Source organism: Cuculus canorus, chromosome 32 (genome assembly GCF_017976375.1).
Source record: "Cuculus canorus isolate bCucCan1 chromosome 32, bCucCan1.pri, whole genome shotgun sequence".
NCBI lineage: Eukaryota > Metazoa > Chordata > Aves > Cuculiformes > Cuculidae > Cuculus > Cuculus canorus.
The window spans coordinates 130,574-146,188 of record NC_071432.1 but is presented as its reverse complement, the minus strand read 5'-3'; the positions used below and the strand labels follow the sequence as shown (position 1 = coordinate 146,188).

Sequence of the window (15,615 nt, the reverse complement as noted above, 5' to 3'; positions counted from 1 at the left end):
TTGGAACCCCTTTAGCCCACCCAAATCCCTCCTGGGACCCCCTAAGCTCCCCCAAATCCCTCCCAGGCCCTGTTAGAGCCCCCTTGGAACCCCTTTAGCCCCCCCCAAATCCCTCCTGGGACCCCTTAGAGCCCCCTTGGAACCCCCTAAGCCCCCCAGATCCCTCTTGGAACCCTTAGAATCCCCCCCAAATTCCTCCTGGGACCCCCTAAAACCCCCAAATCTCTCCTGGGACCCCTTAGAGTTCCCTTGGGACCCACTAAGCCCTCCTGGGACCCTCAGAGCCTCCCCCCCCAAACCCCATGGCCCCCCCAGACCCCCCCCAGCCCCTCACTTGTCGCTGTCGGCCGTTTCGGCCAGTGGTTGCCCGTCCCGTAGCCACTGGATGCCGTGGGTGGCCAGCGCGGGGTCAAAGGTGGCTACACACCGGAATGTCACCGTCTCCCCCTTTTTCACCGTTGCGCTTTGGGGGGGCTCCTCGATCCGCGTCGCCGCTGATGGAGGGCGAGGTTGGGGGGGGGGGCAGAAAGGAATTGGAGGGGCTTAGGGGGCTCTGAGGGGGTCCCGGGAGGGATTTGGGGGGGCTTAGAGGGTCCCAGTAGAGATTTTGGGGGGGGTCTGAGGGTCCCAGGAGGGATTTGAGGGGGCTTAGAGGGTCCCAAGGGGGCTCTAAGGGGTCCCAGGAGGGATTTGGGGGTACTTAGAGGGTCCCAGTAGAGATTTGGGGGGGGTCTGAGGGTCCCAGGAGGGATTTGAGGGGGCTTAGAGGGTCCCAAGGGGGCTCTAAGGGGTCCCAGGAGGGATTTGGGGGGGTTTAGAGGGTCCCAGTAGAGATTTGGGGGGGGTCTTAGGGTCCCAGGAGGGATTTGGGGAGGTTTAGAGGGTCCCAGTAGAGATTTAGGGGGGGTCTTAGGGTCCCAGGAGGGATTTGGGGGGGTTTAGAGGGTCCCAGTAGAGATTTGGGGGGGGGTCTTAGGGTCCCAGGAGGGATTTGGGGGGGTTTAGAGGGTCCCAGTAGAGATTTGGGGGGGGTCTTAGGGTCCCAGGAGGGATTTGGGGGGGTTTAGAGGGTCCCAGTAGAGATTTGGGGGGGGTCTTAGGGTCCCAGAAGGGATTTGGGGGAGCTTAGGGGGTCCCAGGAGGAATTCGGGGGGGGTTTAGGGGGTCCTGGGAGGGATTTGAGGGGCCTTAGGGAGTCCTAGGAGGGATTTAGGGGGGCTTTGAGGGTCCCAGGAGGGATTTGGGGGACCTTAGAGAATCCCAAGGGGGTTCTCAGGGGTCCCGGAAGGGATTTGGGGGGGCTTAGGGGGTGCCAGGAGGGATCTGGGGAGGCAGAAAGGATTTGGGGGTGTTCTGGGGGGGGTCTCAGGTAGGATTTGTGGGTTCATGGGGGGGGATTTGGGGGTCCCAGGTAGGAATTGGGGGTCCCAGGTAGGATTTGGAGGTTCGGGGGGAGGGTTTGGGGTTCGGGGGGGGATTTGGGGGGTCCCCGTTACCCCTGACGAGGAGGTGGGCGCTGATTTGGGCGCTGGAACGGGGGTTGTGGGCGCGACAGATGAGGACCCCCCCGTCCCCCCGGCTGAGGGGTCCGAAGCGGAGGGACCCATTGGTCAGAGCGAAGGCTCGGGGGTCCTGGAGGAGGGGGGTCCCGGTGGGGGTCAGCCTGGGGGGGCGAGAGAGGGGTGAGGAGGGGGCCGGGGGGGGAAACGGGGGGCTGGGGGGGCAAAAGAGGGGGGTTTGGGGGGAAATAGGGGGGTCTGGGGGAAAATAGGGGGGCTAGGGGGGGAAATTGGTGGGCTGGGGGGGAAAATAGGGGGGTCTGGGGGGAAATTGGGGGCTGGGGGGGCAAAATAGGGGGGTCTGGGGGGAAATAGGGGGGCTAGGGGGGAAAATAGGGGGGGCTGGGGGGAAATTGGGGGGCTGGGGGGGAAAATAGGGGGGTCTGGGGGGAATAGGGGGGTTGGGGGGGAAATTGGGGGGCTAGGGGGGCAAATAGGGGGGTCTGGGGGGAAATAGGGGGGTCTGGGGGGAAATAGGGGGGCTGGGGGGGAAATAGGGGGGTCTGGGGGGAAATTGGGGGGCTGGGGGGGCAAAAGAGGGGGGTCTGGGGGGAAACAGGGGGCTGGGGGGGAAAATAGGGGGGCTAGGGGGGAAAATAGAGGGGTCTGGGGGGAAATTGGGGGGCAAAATAGGGGGGTTGGGGGGTCTGGAGGGGGAAATGGGGGTCTGGAGGGGCAATAGGGGGCTGGGGGGGCAAAGTTGGGGGGTCTGGGGGGAAATTGGGGGTCTGAGGGGGCAAAATAGGGGGTTGGGGGGGATTTAAGGGTTCGAAGGGGGTCGGAGGTTGGGGGGGTTGGGATTCAGGGGGCGTTTTGGGGTTCAGGTGGGGGGGTTTGGGGTTTGGGGACGGTTTGGGATTCAGGTGTCTTTTTGGGGGGTTCGGGGTTTTTTGAGGGGTTCGGGGGGGGTTTGGGGGTGCAGAGGAGGTTTTGGGGTTCGGGGAGGATTTGGGGGTGCAGAGGGAGTTTTGGGGTTTGGGAGAGTTTTGGGGGTGCAGAGGGGTTTTGGGGTTCGGGGGGTAGGTTTTGGGGTGCAGGGGGGGTTTTGGGGTGCGGGGGGTGGGTTTTGGGGTGCGGGGGGGATTTTGGGGTTCGGGGGGTGGGTTTTGGGGTGCATGGGGGGTTTTGGGGTTCGGGGGGTGGGATCGGGGGGTGGGATTTGGGGGTGCAGGGGGGATTTTGGGGTTCGAGGGGTGTTTTGGGGTGCGGGGGGTGGGTTTTGGGGTGCATGGGGGGTTTTGGGGTTCGGGGGGGGTGTCTCTGACCACTCCACGGTGGGGGTGGGCGCCCCGAAAGCGCGACACGGCAGCAGCACCGTTTGGTTCTCCACCGCCGCGTACGAACCCCCATCCGCAGTCAGGATCCGCACCGGCAGCTCTGGGGGGGAAAAGGGGGTGAGGGGGACCCCAAAACTCCCCCAAACCCTCGGCGCTTGGTGGCCACGGTGAATTCTTGGTAGCCACGATGGGCTTCCCAGTGGCCACAGGAGTTCTGGTGGCCAAATTGGGGTCTCAGTGGCCAGGATGGGGTCTTGGTGGCCAAGTTGGGGACTCAGTGGCCAAGTTGGGGTCTTGGTGGCCAGGACGGGATCTCAGTGGCCAGGATGGGATCTTGGTGGCCAAGTTGGGGTCTTGGTGGCCAAGTTGGGGTTTTGGTGGCCAGGATGGGATCTCAGTGGCCAAGCTGGGGACTCAGTGGCCAAGTTGGGGTCTCGGTGGCCAAGTTGGGGTTTTGGTGGCCAGGATAGGGTCTCAGTGGCCGAGTTGGTGTCTCGGTGGCCAGGATGGGATCTTGGTGGCCAAATTGGGGTCTTGGTGGCCAGGATGGAGTCTTGGTGGCCAAGTTGGGGTTTTGGGGGCCAGGATGGGATCTCAGTGGCCAGGATGGGATCTTGGTGGCCAAGTTGGGGTCTTGGTGGCCAAGTTGGGGACTCAGTGGCCAGGATGGGGTCTCGGTGGCCAAGTTGGGGACTCGGTGGCCAGGATGGGATCTCGGTGGCCAGAATGGAGTCTCAGTGGCCAAGTTGGGTTCTCGGTGGCCAGGATGGGATCTCGGTGGCCAAGTTGGGGTTCGCACGGCCCGGGTCGGTCCCGGTAGCCACCCCGGGGCTCCCGGTAGCCACTCACCCACCACGTAGACGAAGGCGTTGCCGAGGAGGCGCCCGTGAGGGTTTTGGGCTTCGCACTGCGCCACCGCCGTGTCCAAAGGCTCCAATCCCGACGCCACCAGAGAGCCCCCCCGGGGCGCCCAGCGAGCCCCCCCGGGGGCCTCTGGGGGCACCCCGAAATCAGAGGGGACCCCAACACCCCCCCGGGGGCCTCTGGGGGCACCCCGAAATCAGAGGGGACCCCGACACCCCCCCGGGGGCCTCTGGGGGCACCCCGAAATCAGAGGGCACCCCAACACCCCCCCGGGGGCCTCTGGGGGCACCCCGAAATCAGAGGGCACCCCGACACCCCCCCGGGGGCCTCTGGGGGCACCCCGGAATCAGAGGGGACCCCAGCACCCCCCGGGGGCCTCTGGGGGCACCCCGGAATCAGAGGGGACCCCAACACCCCCCCGGGGGCCTCTGGGGGCACCCCGAAATCAGAGGGGACCCCAACACTCCCCTGGGGACCTCTGGGGGCACCCCGAAATCAGAGGGGACCCCGACACCCCCCCGGGGGCCTCTGGGGGCACCCCGAAATCAGAGGGGACCCCGACACCCCCCGGGGGCCTCTGGGGGCACCCCGGAATCAGAGGGGACCCCAACACCCTCCCGGGGACCCCAACACCCACCCCGGGGGCACCAACATCCACCCCTGGGACCCCAGAATCAGAGGGGACCCCAACACCCACCCCCTGGGACCCCAACACCCACCCCGGGGACCCCGGAATCAGAGGGGACCCCAACACTCCCCTGGGGACCCCGACATCCACCCCGGAGACCTCAAAAACAATAGTGGACCCCAAAAAATCATAGGGGACCCCAAAACCCACCGTGGGACCCCAAAACTCCCCTTGGAACCCTAAAACCAGGGCCCCCCAAACCGTGCTGGAACACCAAAACCCATAGGAGACGCAAAGTCCCCCCCAGATCCCTCCCAGTTCCCTCCCAGTGTCTCCAGCTCCCATCCCAGTGCCCCCCAGTCCCTCCCAGTCCCTCCCAGTCCCTCCCAGTGCCCCTCACCGTTCAGGGGGACCCCGTTGAGGCGCCAGGTGATGCGGGGGGGGGGTCGCCCCCCAACTTCACACTCCAACCGCGCCGCTTCGCCCGGGCCGAACACGGCGCTGCGCGGCCGCTGCTCCCAGTACGGCGCCGCTGGGGGACAGCGATTCCCAGTAACCACCAGTAACCCCCCAGTAACCCTCCCAGGAATCCCCAGTGTCCCCCAGTATCCCTCCCAGCGCCTCATTCTCCTCCCAGTGCCTCCCAGTGCCTCCCAGTGCCCCAATCTCCCACTGTATTGCCCCAATCTCCCTCCCAGTGCCTCCCAGTCCCTCCCAGTGCCTCCCAGTGCCCCAATCTCCCACCACATCGCCCCAATCTCCCTCCCAATGCCTCCATCTCCCTCCCAGTCCCTCCCAGTCCCTCCCAGTCCATCCCAGTGCTCAACCGTCGCCCCAATCTCCCACTGTATTGCCCCCATCTCCCTCCCAGTCCCTCCCAGTGCCTCCCAGTCCCTCCCAGTGCCCCAATCTCCCACCGCATCACCCCAATGTCCCTCCCAGTGCCTCAATCTCTCTCCCAGTGCCTCCCAGTCCATCCCAGTGCTCACCTGTCACCCCAATCTCCCACCATATTGCCCCCATCTCTCTCCCAGTCCCTCCCAGTGCCTCCCAGTACCCCAGTCTCCCACCGTATCGCCCCAATCTCCCTCCCAGTGCCTCAATCTCTCTCCCAGTGCCTCCCAGTCCATCCCAGTGCTCATCCATCACCCCAATCTCCCCTTCCATCGCCCCAATCTCCCACCCCACCGCCCCCATCTCCCTCCCAGTGCCTCCCAGTGCCTCCCAGTACCCTCGACGGTGACGAGGTGGCTGCGGCGCGCTTGGCCCTGGCTGTTTTCGGCCACGCACTCGTATTCGCCGTCGTCGGCCTCTTCCACCTCTCGCAGCCGCAAAGTCTTGTTGAAGTTCTCCAAGGAGGCGCGGCCGGGCGGCAGGGGCCCGTTCAGCCGCCGCCAGTGGATGCTGGGAGTGGGGCTGGGAACTGGGAGTCACTGGGAGCACTGGGGAACCCAACCCGGGGCTCCCCGCGCCCCCTCATCTGCCCCCAGCCCCACAGGAACCCCCCAAACCCAACAAACTGGAGACCATTCAACCCCCGTCATACGGTTGGTGTGGGACTGGGGGTCACTGGGAGCACTGGGAGCACTGGGAACCCAAACTGGGACCCCGGCACCCCCCAAACCCCAAAACTGGGACCCCTGCACCCCTCAGAACCCCCAAACCCCCAAACTGGGACCCCTGCACACCTCAGAACCCCCAAACCGGGACCTCCATCCCCACAGGAACCCCCCAAACCCAACAAACTGGAGCCCATTCAGCCCCCATCATACGGTTGGTGTGGGACTGGGAGTCACTGGGAGCACTGGGAACCCAAACTGGGACCCCGGCACCCCCCAAACCCCAAAACTGGGACCCCTGCACCCCTCAGAACCCCCAAACTGGGACCTCCATCCCCACAGGAACCCCCAAACCCAACAAACTGGAGCCCATTCAACCCTCATCATATGGTTGGTGTGGGACTGGGAGTCACTGGGAGCACTGGGAGCACTGGGAACCCAAACTGGGACCCCTGCACCCCTCAGAACCCCCAAACCCCCAAACTGGGACCCCTGCACTCCTCAGAACCCCCAAACCGGGACCTCCATCCCCACAGGAACCCCCCAAACCCAACAAACTGGAGCCCATTCAGCCCCCATCATACGGTTGGTGTGGGACTGGGAGTCACTGGGAGCACTGGGAGCACTGGGAACCCAAACTGGGACCCCGGCACCCCCCAAACCCCCAAACTGGGACCCCTGCACCCCTCAGAACCCCCAAACTGGGACCTCCATCCCCACAGGAACCCCCAAACCCAACAAACTGGAGACCATTCAACCCCCATCATACGGTTGGTGTGGGACTGGGGGTCACTGGGAGCACTGGGAACCCAAACTGGGACCCCTGCACCTCCCAAACCCCCAAACTGGGACCCCTGCACTCCTCAGAACCCCCAAACTGGGACCTCCATCCCCACAGGAACCCCCCAAACCCAACAAACTGGAGCCCATTCAACCCCCATCATACGGTTGGTGTGGGACTGGGAGTCACTGGGAGCACTGGGAGCACTGGGAACCCAAACTGGGACCCCTGCACCCCTCAGAACCCCCAAACCCCCAAACTGGGACCCCGGCACCCCCAAACCCCCAAACTGGGACCCCTGCACTCCTCAGAACCCCCAAACCAGGACCTCCATCCCCACAGGAACCCCCCAAACCCAACAAACTGGAGCCCATTCAGCCCCCATCATATGGTTGGTGTGGGACTGGGGGTCACTGGGAGCACTGGGACCGCCAAACTGGGGAACCCCCCACCTCCAGCCCCCCCAAACTCCTAAAGCACATCCCCCCCCCGACTCACAGCCCCTCCGCGATGCACTCCAGCACTAAGGTGCCCCCGCGCAGGGCGATGTGATGGGGTTGGAGGTCACTGGGGACCATCAAATGGGGGCGCCGCACCTTCACCGAGTTACCTGGGGGGGGGGGGGAGAAAATTAGGGGGGGTAGAGACCCCCCCTGAACCCCCCAACACCCCCCGCCCACCCCAGACCCCACGGGACCCCCCCCAGAACTAAGAGACACCTCCCGAGAGACCCCCAGAGCTCCCCATTCACCCAAGAGGCCCCCCAAAACTAAGAGACACCCCCCAGGGACCCCCAGAGTCCCCATTCACCCAAGAGGCCCCCCCAAAACTAAGAGACACCCCCCTCAGGGACCCCCAGAGCCCCCCATTCACCCAAGAGCCCCCCCAAGCTAAAATTTCCCACCCCCCCCAATCAAGGAGGTCCCAGGGTGGGGAGTTTGGGGGTCCATAGGCTCTGCGTGGGGGTCCCAAGGAGAGAGTTTGGAGGTTCTGGTTTCTGGGGGGGGTCCCTGAGTTATTGGAGGGGGTCCCTGAGTTATTGGAGGGGGGCTGGTGGGGCTTTGGGGGTCCCAGACCCCCCAATTTACACTCTGCGGGGGGAACGTGGAGGTCCTGGGGGTCCTGGTTGGTGACAAAGGGGGTTGAGGGGGGATTTAAAAGGTGAATGGGAGAGATTTGAAGGGGTTTTGGGGGGTCCCCGAGTTCTGGGGGGGGATCCCTGAGTTATTGGAGGGGGGCTGGTGGGGCTTTGGGGGTCCCAGACCCCCCCTTTTACACGCTGTGGGGGGAACGTGGAGGTCCTGGTTGGTGACACAGGGGGGATTTGAAGGGTGAATGGGAGGGATTTGAAGGGGTTTTGGGGGGTCCCCGAGTTCTGGGGGGGGTCCCTGAGTCATTGGAGGGAGTCCCTGAGTTATTGGAGGGGCTTTGGGGGTCCCAGACCCCCCCTTTTACACGCTGTGGGGGGAATGTGGAGGTCCTGGAGGTCCTGGTTGGTGATATAGGGGGGATTTGAAGGGTGAATGGGAGGGATTTGAAGGGGTTTTGGGGGGTCCCTGAGTTTTGGGGTGCCCCCCTCACTGACTTGGGGTGACGCGGAGGTCGAGGGGTTCCTTCTGGATGATGGTGCGCGGCCCCAGGTAGTGCGCGTGGCAGATGTAGTCGGGGTGGCTGTCGCCCACCACCGCGTTGGCGAAGTAGAGGAACCCATCTTGGCCCATGGAGACGCGGGCGTCCTGCGCGATGTGCATGATCCCTGCCGGAATGGGGGGTCAGGGGGGCACCCCAAAACCCCCCAGGGGTAGGGGAGCTCGGGGAGGGGTGATATGAGGGGGTTCGGGCACCCCCAGGCTTGGGGAGGGGGGGAAAAAGGGGGTTCAGGGTATCCCAAAGCTCCCACGGGCATGAGGGGGAGGGAAACAGAGGGGTCAGAGGGGGTTTGGGGGGTGCAGTGGGGATTTGGGGATGATTTAGGGGTGTAGGAAGAATTTGGGGATGATTTGGGGGAGCAGGGGGAGGAAAAAGGGGTGCAGGGGAAGATTTGGGGATGATTTGGGGGTGCAAAGGGAGGATGAAAGGGTGTAAGGGGGATTTGGGGATGATTTAGGGGTGCAGGGGCAGAATAAAGGGGAGAAGAGGGGATTTGGGGATGATTTAGGGGCGCAGGGAGGGTTTTGGGGTGCAGGGGGGATTTGGAGGTGCTCACGGCTGTTGAGCCAGTAGAACTTGGGGGGCACGGCGCTTTTGGGGGGGTCGCAGGGCAGCACCACGGGGTCCCCCTCTTCCACCTCCACCGGCTGCAGCTTCTCCTTGGGCCATTGTGGGGTGCCTGGAGGGACAAAAAGGGGGTTCAGGGGGGGCACAGAAGCAGGGACTCCCAAATCTAGGGGTGCCCTGAGCCCCCCAGAACCAGACAGCGACCCCCACATCCATAGGGCTCCTGCCGCCCCCTAAAAACAGCCAACCCCCCCAAATCTTGGGGTTCCCCCCACTCAAACCAGAGAGGCACCCACAAATTTGGGGGTGACTCCCCCAACCAAGGCAGGGACCCCCAAATCTGGGGTGCTGTGGTTCTTAGGGTGCCTGGTGGCCTCATGATGTCAGGTTTTGGGGTGCTGGGGGTCTTGGGGTGCCAGGGGTCTTGGGTTGTGGGGTTTTGGGGTTGCCAAGTCTTGGAGTGGCAGGAGTTTTTGAGGTGTCGTTGTCTTGGGGCGCGGGGTTTGGAGGTTCCCCTCACTCTCGGCGATGACGGTGGCCTCGGTGGAGAGTGCGGTGCCGAGGGCGTTGCCGGCGAAGCAGCGGTAGCGGCCCTGCAGGCCGGCGGCCACCCTGGCAGCGATGGTCAACGTCCCCGCGTCGGCAGCCAGCGACGTCCCCGCGTGCTCGGAGGGGTCGAAGGGTTGGTCATCGCGCGTCCAACGGAATCTGTTGGGGGGGGGGAATGGCACCACGTCGGAATCGGCACCGGCATCGACGCCATCACTCGAATCGGTACCAACAGAGTCAACGGCAACAACAGCAGCGTCGGCGTTGATAGCGGTACGGAGATTGGTACCAACATCAGCGTTGAATGGCATCAAGGTTGGCACCAGCAGCATCACCAGCACCGGAATCATCATCCACACCAACACCAGCACCGGCGTTGGCACCAGTACTGGTACTGCCATCAACACCAGCACCGCCAGCGTCAACATTGACACCGGTACCGGCACCAAAACCAGTACGGCATCATCATCGACAGCAGTGTTAACACTGATACCGTCGTTGATAGTGGTGTTGACATCGGCACCAGTAGAAGCACCAAGAGTGACACCAGCGGTGACACCGGCACCAACGTTGGCTTCGACACCAGCATTGACGCCAACACTGACGTCAACCATCGACATTGGCATTGACATTGGCACCAGGATCGGTACCAGTACAGATACCAATGTCACCATCGCCATCGGCGTTGACAGAAACACCAACACCGACACGTTGGGACCGACGCCTTTGTTGGAACGGTCATCGACATCAACAGCGGCACCAAAACCAACCGCAGGAGCAGTGTTGACACCAGTCCTGGTACCGATACCGGCACTGACATCATCAACAATGCCAACACTAACACCAACCCCACCATTGACACCGGTGGTGCCAACCCCGACGCCAACATCAACACCGGCACCGCAGGAGCCACAGAATTGATGGGAGAGGCCACGGGGGCCACGGGGGCCACTCACTCGACGGGGGGGTTGCCGGTGGCATTGCACTTGAGGACGATGTCGTCACCGGGAAAGACGACGAGCTGCTCCGGGGGCTCATCCGTCAGCTCGGGGGGCTGCAGGACTGCGAGGGGGGGGGTGTCAGTGCGGGGGAACCCCCACCCCAAGGACCCCCCAGACCTCCCCAAGGCACTCATAGAGCCCTCAAACCCTCCCCTCCCCCAGCCAGCGACCCCAGACCAACTCTGGGTGCATCAGGACCCTCCACCCAGAGCCTAAGGACCCTCCCAGGCCCCACAGAGACCCTCGGGGTTCTCAGAGCCACCCAGAGGCCACCCCAGACCCCCCAAAAACTCACGCTCAGGCAGATCGTCTGCACCATCCCGGGGGGCAGAGAGGGGAGAGACAGAGCTGTGAGCGGGCGTGTGGGGCCCTTGTGAGCGAGCGTGCAAGGTGGAGGGGTGTGGGGCGAGCGTGCAAGGGGGTCCTCGTGCAAAGAGGGTGAGCGTGCAAGGGGGTCCTCGTGCAAAGGGGGTGAAGCGTGCAGAGTCCTCGTGTGAGAGGGGCGATCGTGCAAGGGTGGGGGGAGCGTGCAAAGGCACGGGAGGCCCTCGTGCAAGCGTGCAAGCCCCCCTCTCATTCCCGTGCAAGCCCCCCCCCCCCGCCCCACTCACACTCCTGGGGGATGGTGAGGGCGGCGCCGGGCCCCCCCAGCGCCAGCAGCAGGAGGAGGCCGAGCCCCCAGGGCAGAGCCATGGCCGGGGGCCTGAGGGATGGGGGGGGGGACACACGGGGTGACTCGGGGGAGGGTGGGGGGGGGTCTCAACCCCCCACTCGGGGGCGACCTAGGCATCCGAGACCCCCCCCCCGACCCCCCCCTCCAGTTCCATTGTGTTTGCGGCCACTGCTTCCCCTCCCCTCCTCCAAGGATGCGCCCGTTACCATGGCAACGGCTAATGAGGAAACCTGTCACCTTGGCTCGGGGCTCAGGCGGCCGAACGACCCCCCCGAAGTCCCCCCTCCACCTGAAGACCCTCCAACCCCCCAACCCCAGGAAGGACGAAGGTAGCTCCCCTTCCGCCTCAGCACCCTGGACAGCGGCCCATTCAGCACCATGGACAACGCCCCCCCCGCCCCGCGCGCCCTGGGCAGCGCTCCCAACCCCGCCCATCAGCACCTCGGACAGCGGCCCCATCAGCACCCTGTACAGCGCTTCTATCCCACCCATTCGAATCCTGGACAGCGCCCCCCTCCCAATTAACCACCTCGGGTCAATTTGGCACAGCCCCCTCCCCATCAACAACCTGAACAGCGCACGACCACCCCCACCCATCAGCATCCTGGAAAGTGGCCCCGCCCATCAACACCTTGGACAACGCTCCCAGCCCCACCCATGAACACCCTGGGCAGCACACACGCCCCGCAGCAGCACCCTGTACAGTGAGCACAGCCCCCCTCCCCATCAACAACCTGAACAGCGCACGAGCACCCCCACCCATCAGCAACCTGGACAGCGGCCCCGCCCACCAGTAGCCTGGACAGCACCCACTCCCTCTCCATCAGCACCCTGGACAGTGGGCACAGCCCCCTCCCCATCAGCAAACTGAACAGCGCTCCCAGCCCCACCCATCAACAGCCTGATCACAGCCCCAAACGCCCCTCTTCCCATCAACACCCTGTTCAGTGGTCACAGCCCCCTCCCCAGCAGCACCTTAGGCAGCGGAAAACACACACACACACACACACACACACACACACAGAGCACCCTGCACAGCAGAGCCAGGCGGCCCCTTCCTCATCAACACCCTGGGTAGTGGACACAGACCTCTCCCCATCAGCACTGGACCACACCCCCTCCCCATCAGCACCCTGGACAGCGGAACAAGACCCCTTCCTATCAGCACCCGGACCAGCGGACACAGCCCACCCCCCCAGCACCCTGACCAGCGGACACAGCCCCCTCCCATCAGCACCCTGGACAGCGGACACAGCCCCCTCCCATCAGCACCCTGACCAGCGGACACAGCCCCCTCCCATCAGCACCCTGGACAGCGGACACAGCCCCCTCCCATCAGCACCCTGGACAGCGGACACAGCCCATCGCCCCCCCCCCCCGAGGGTCCCCAAGCCTCGTCTCCCCCTTTCCAACTCCCCCCCGCGAGGGGTCATCCCCCCAGGAGAGGACCCATTGCCCCCCTTCTTCCCCCCCAGGGGAGACCAAAGAATCCGGGTTCCCCCTTCCCCAATGGAGACCAAAGCGGTGCTCCCCCCTTCCCCACGAGGTGTCCCTTTCTCCCCCACCTCCATAGGGAGCTCCAGGGGTTTCCCCCCCCCACTTCCCCCCCGCCTCAATGCGACCCACGCGCCCCCAGTGGGACCTTCCAATGGGACCCAAGCCGTGACCCTCCCCCCCCCTTGAGGGCCCCCAGGCATCCGGACTCCCCCCCATCCCCCCCCCCTTCCCCCCCCGGGCGGAAACGGGGGCGGCCCCAGCGGGAACAAGGGGTCCCTTGTTGACCCCACATTCCTTAGGGAGCTGAGGAATGACAGGGACTGATCTGCGCGTCCCCCCCTCCGCGTCCCCCCCCTTTCTCGCCCAGCTCCGCCCCCCCCCCTTTACAGGGACCCGGGGATGCTGCAGGTGGGGGGAGGGGCGCGGGAACCTATAGGGAAATAACCGCTGGAGGGGGTGAAAGGGGGGAAGGGGGGGGAAAAAAAGGGGTTTAGGGACCCCCCCCGCCCCGTCCACACCGGATCCAAGGGGTTGGAGACCCCCCCACAAACCAGATTCAGGCGCTGGGGCCCCAAAAGGGACCGCCCCCCCCCCCTCCCCCCGGCCCCACCCATCTGTTGGACACGGGAACGTATGGAGATACCATAAAGCCCCTCCCCGGCCCCACAGAGAGACCCCCAGCCCTATAGAGACCCTACAGAACACCCCCAGCCCCACAGAGACTGCACAGGGACCTTATAAAGCCCCCCCCAGCCCCAAAGGGACCCTATAGAGCCCCCTCAGCCCCACAGAGGCAGCACAGAACCCCTATAAATCCCCTCTGGCCCCACAGAGGCAGCACAGAGACCGTATAGAGCCCCCCCAGCCCCACAGAGGCACCACAGAGACACTATAGAACCCACTCAGCCCCACAGAGAGCGCACCTGGCCCCACAGAAACCCTATAGAGCCCCCTACCAGCCCCACAGAGCCCTCATAGAGACCCCCCCCGGCTCTCTGGCCCCATAGAGATCACACAGAGACCCTATAGACACCCCCTAAGCCTCGGACCCATAGAGACTGTGGAGAAACCCTATAGAGTAACCCCTCAGCCCCACAGAGTTCACTGAGAGACCCCATAGCCCCATTTTTACCCCAGTCCAGCCCCATAGACCCCTACAGACCCACATTTACCTCAACCCAGCCCTATACAGACCCTAAACCCCCCTATAGACACACTTTTGCGTCCAATCTGCCCCTGAAACATGCAATAAACCCACTTTTCCCTCAACCCACCTGCACACACCCCCTACAGTCACCCTATAGCCTCACTTTTCCCTCCCCCCAGCCCTATGGACCCCCTATAGAACCACGTTTACCTCAGATCCACGCCTTAAAGATGCAATAAAGCTGCTTTTACTTCAGCCCAGCCCTACAGAACCCCTATAAATCCCCTATAGAAGCGCTTTTACCTGAGCCCAATCTCATAGAGGACCTATGGAGCCCCTACAGACCCACTTTTACCCAATATCCGCCCCTTAAAGGTGCAATAAAGCTGCTTTTACCTCAGCCCAGCCCTACAGGCACCCTATAGACCCTCTACAGCCCCATCTTTCCGTCGGCCCAGCCCTACAGAGGCCATATATAACCAGCCCAGCCTTATAGACACCCTATAGACCCCCTTTAAATCCACCTTTCCCTCATCCCAGCCCAAATGAGACCTTATAGACCCCCTATATCACTCTCCTCCCTCAGCCCAGACCCAGAGCGACCCTATAGATCCTCTTTCCCTCACGCTCAGTACCTATAGAGACCCTATAGACCCCGTATAGCCCCACTTTTCCCTTAACCCAGCCCTGCATAGACCCTATAGACCCCCCTACCCCTCCCTTTCCCTCAGATTAGCCCTATACAGAACTCTTAGACCCCCTATAGCCCCTGCTTTTCCTCACCATCTACCCCACAGAGACCCCATAGACCCCCTTTTCCTTAGCCCAGCCCCACCGAGGCCCTATAGACCCCCCTTTCCCACAACCCAGCCCTATAGAGACCCTACAGACCCTATATCCCTAAATCCAGCCCCACAGAGACCCTATGGACCTCCTACAGCGCTCGCTTTTCCTCAACCGAGCTCTATAGAGATCCCGTAGATCCCCTATAGCCCCACTTTTCCTCATCCACTGCCCCACAGAGACCCCATGACCCCTCTTTCCCCCAACTCAGCCCTACAGATCCACTGTAGCCCCCAACCCAGCCCTATAGAGACCCTACAGACCCACTGTAGCCCCCAACCCAGCCCTATAGAGACCCTATAGACCCACTATAGCCCCCAGCCCAGCCCTATAGAGTCCCCCTAGACCTCCTATAGCCCCCTTTTCGGCCAACCCAGCCCTATAGAGACCCTATAGACCCCCTATATCCCACCCTTTCCCTCAACCCAGCCCCATAGCGACCCTATAGGTCCCCTATAAGCCCTCGTTTCCCCCACCCCCAGTCCCTATAGAGACACTATACAGAAGCCCCCGTATCCCCCCCCTCCCCTCGTACCTGCTCGGGCCGCTCCCACCTCGGGGCTGCGGCTGCCGCGGGGCTGACATAATCCGCCCGCAGACCACGCCCCCTCCCCTATACCACGCCCCCAAACAGCCAGGCCACGCCCCCACCACACCCGTAACGCCGCTCGGCGCCCTCAAGCCACGCCCCCGCCGCATTCGCTCAGCGCCTCTAACCACGCCTATCGATGCAAAGGACACGCCCCTTGCGATAAAACCACGCCCCCCTCAGCCACGCCCGGAGCTTTGGGCGGCGGCGCTGGGGGGGCGAAAGAGGGGATCCCCCTTTTATTTTTATGGGGGGGGGGAAAGAAGAGGGTGGTTGTTTGGGGGAGGGGGAGCCCCACCCTTGGGCTCCTTTAGGACCGAGGGAAAAAGCCCTTGGGTCCCATTTTGGGGGTGAGGTGAACCCCCAGAGCCCCTTTTCGGGATAGGGGGAGCCCCCCCAAATCCACTTTTTTTTGGAGGGAGCCCCCCCAC

At 63.7% G+C, this 15,615-nt stretch overlaps 1 protein-coding gene across 5 annotated transcripts in view; it reads right to left on the bottom strand.

Annotated features, from left to right (window-relative positions):
- L1CAM (L1 cell adhesion molecule) overlaps positions 1–15,262 on the bottom strand; it is a 30,440-nt gene extending 15,178 nt beyond the window's left edge. For 2 of the 5 annotated variants that reach the window (XM_054052261.1, XM_054052262.1), the window contains exons 1-14: positions 15,131–15,262; positions 11,047–11,138; positions 10,731–10,745; positions 10,391–10,496; positions 9,406–9,593; positions 8,875–8,997; positions 8,254–8,424; positions 7,167–7,278; positions 5,560–5,744; positions 4,729–4,860; positions 3,686–3,829; positions 2,825–2,936; positions 1,497–1,663; positions 335–494 (exon numbers count right to left, since the gene is read on the bottom strand). In XM_054052261.1, coding sequence (XP_053908236.1) covers positions 335–494; positions 1,497–1,663; positions 2,825–2,936; positions 3,686–3,829; positions 4,729–4,860; positions 5,560–5,744; positions 7,167–7,278; positions 8,254–8,424; positions 8,875–8,997; positions 9,406–9,593; positions 10,391–10,496; positions 10,731–10,745; positions 11,047–11,138; positions 15,131–15,180 — 1,757 coding nt within the window. In that variant the 5' untranslated portion in view covers positions 15,181–15,262. Of the gene's footprint in view, positions 1–334; positions 495–1,496; positions 1,664–2,824; positions 2,937–3,685; positions 3,830–4,728; positions 4,861–5,559; positions 5,745–7,166; positions 7,279–8,253; positions 8,425–8,874; positions 8,998–9,405; positions 9,594–10,390; positions 10,497–10,730; positions 10,746–11,046; positions 11,139–13,156; positions 13,180–15,130 lie in introns of those variants that run through there. The other 3 variants (XM_054052264.1, XM_054052263.1, XM_054052265.1) reach the window with 3 other exon arrangements.
- Between the last annotated feature and the right edge of the window lie 353 nt (positions 15,263–15,615).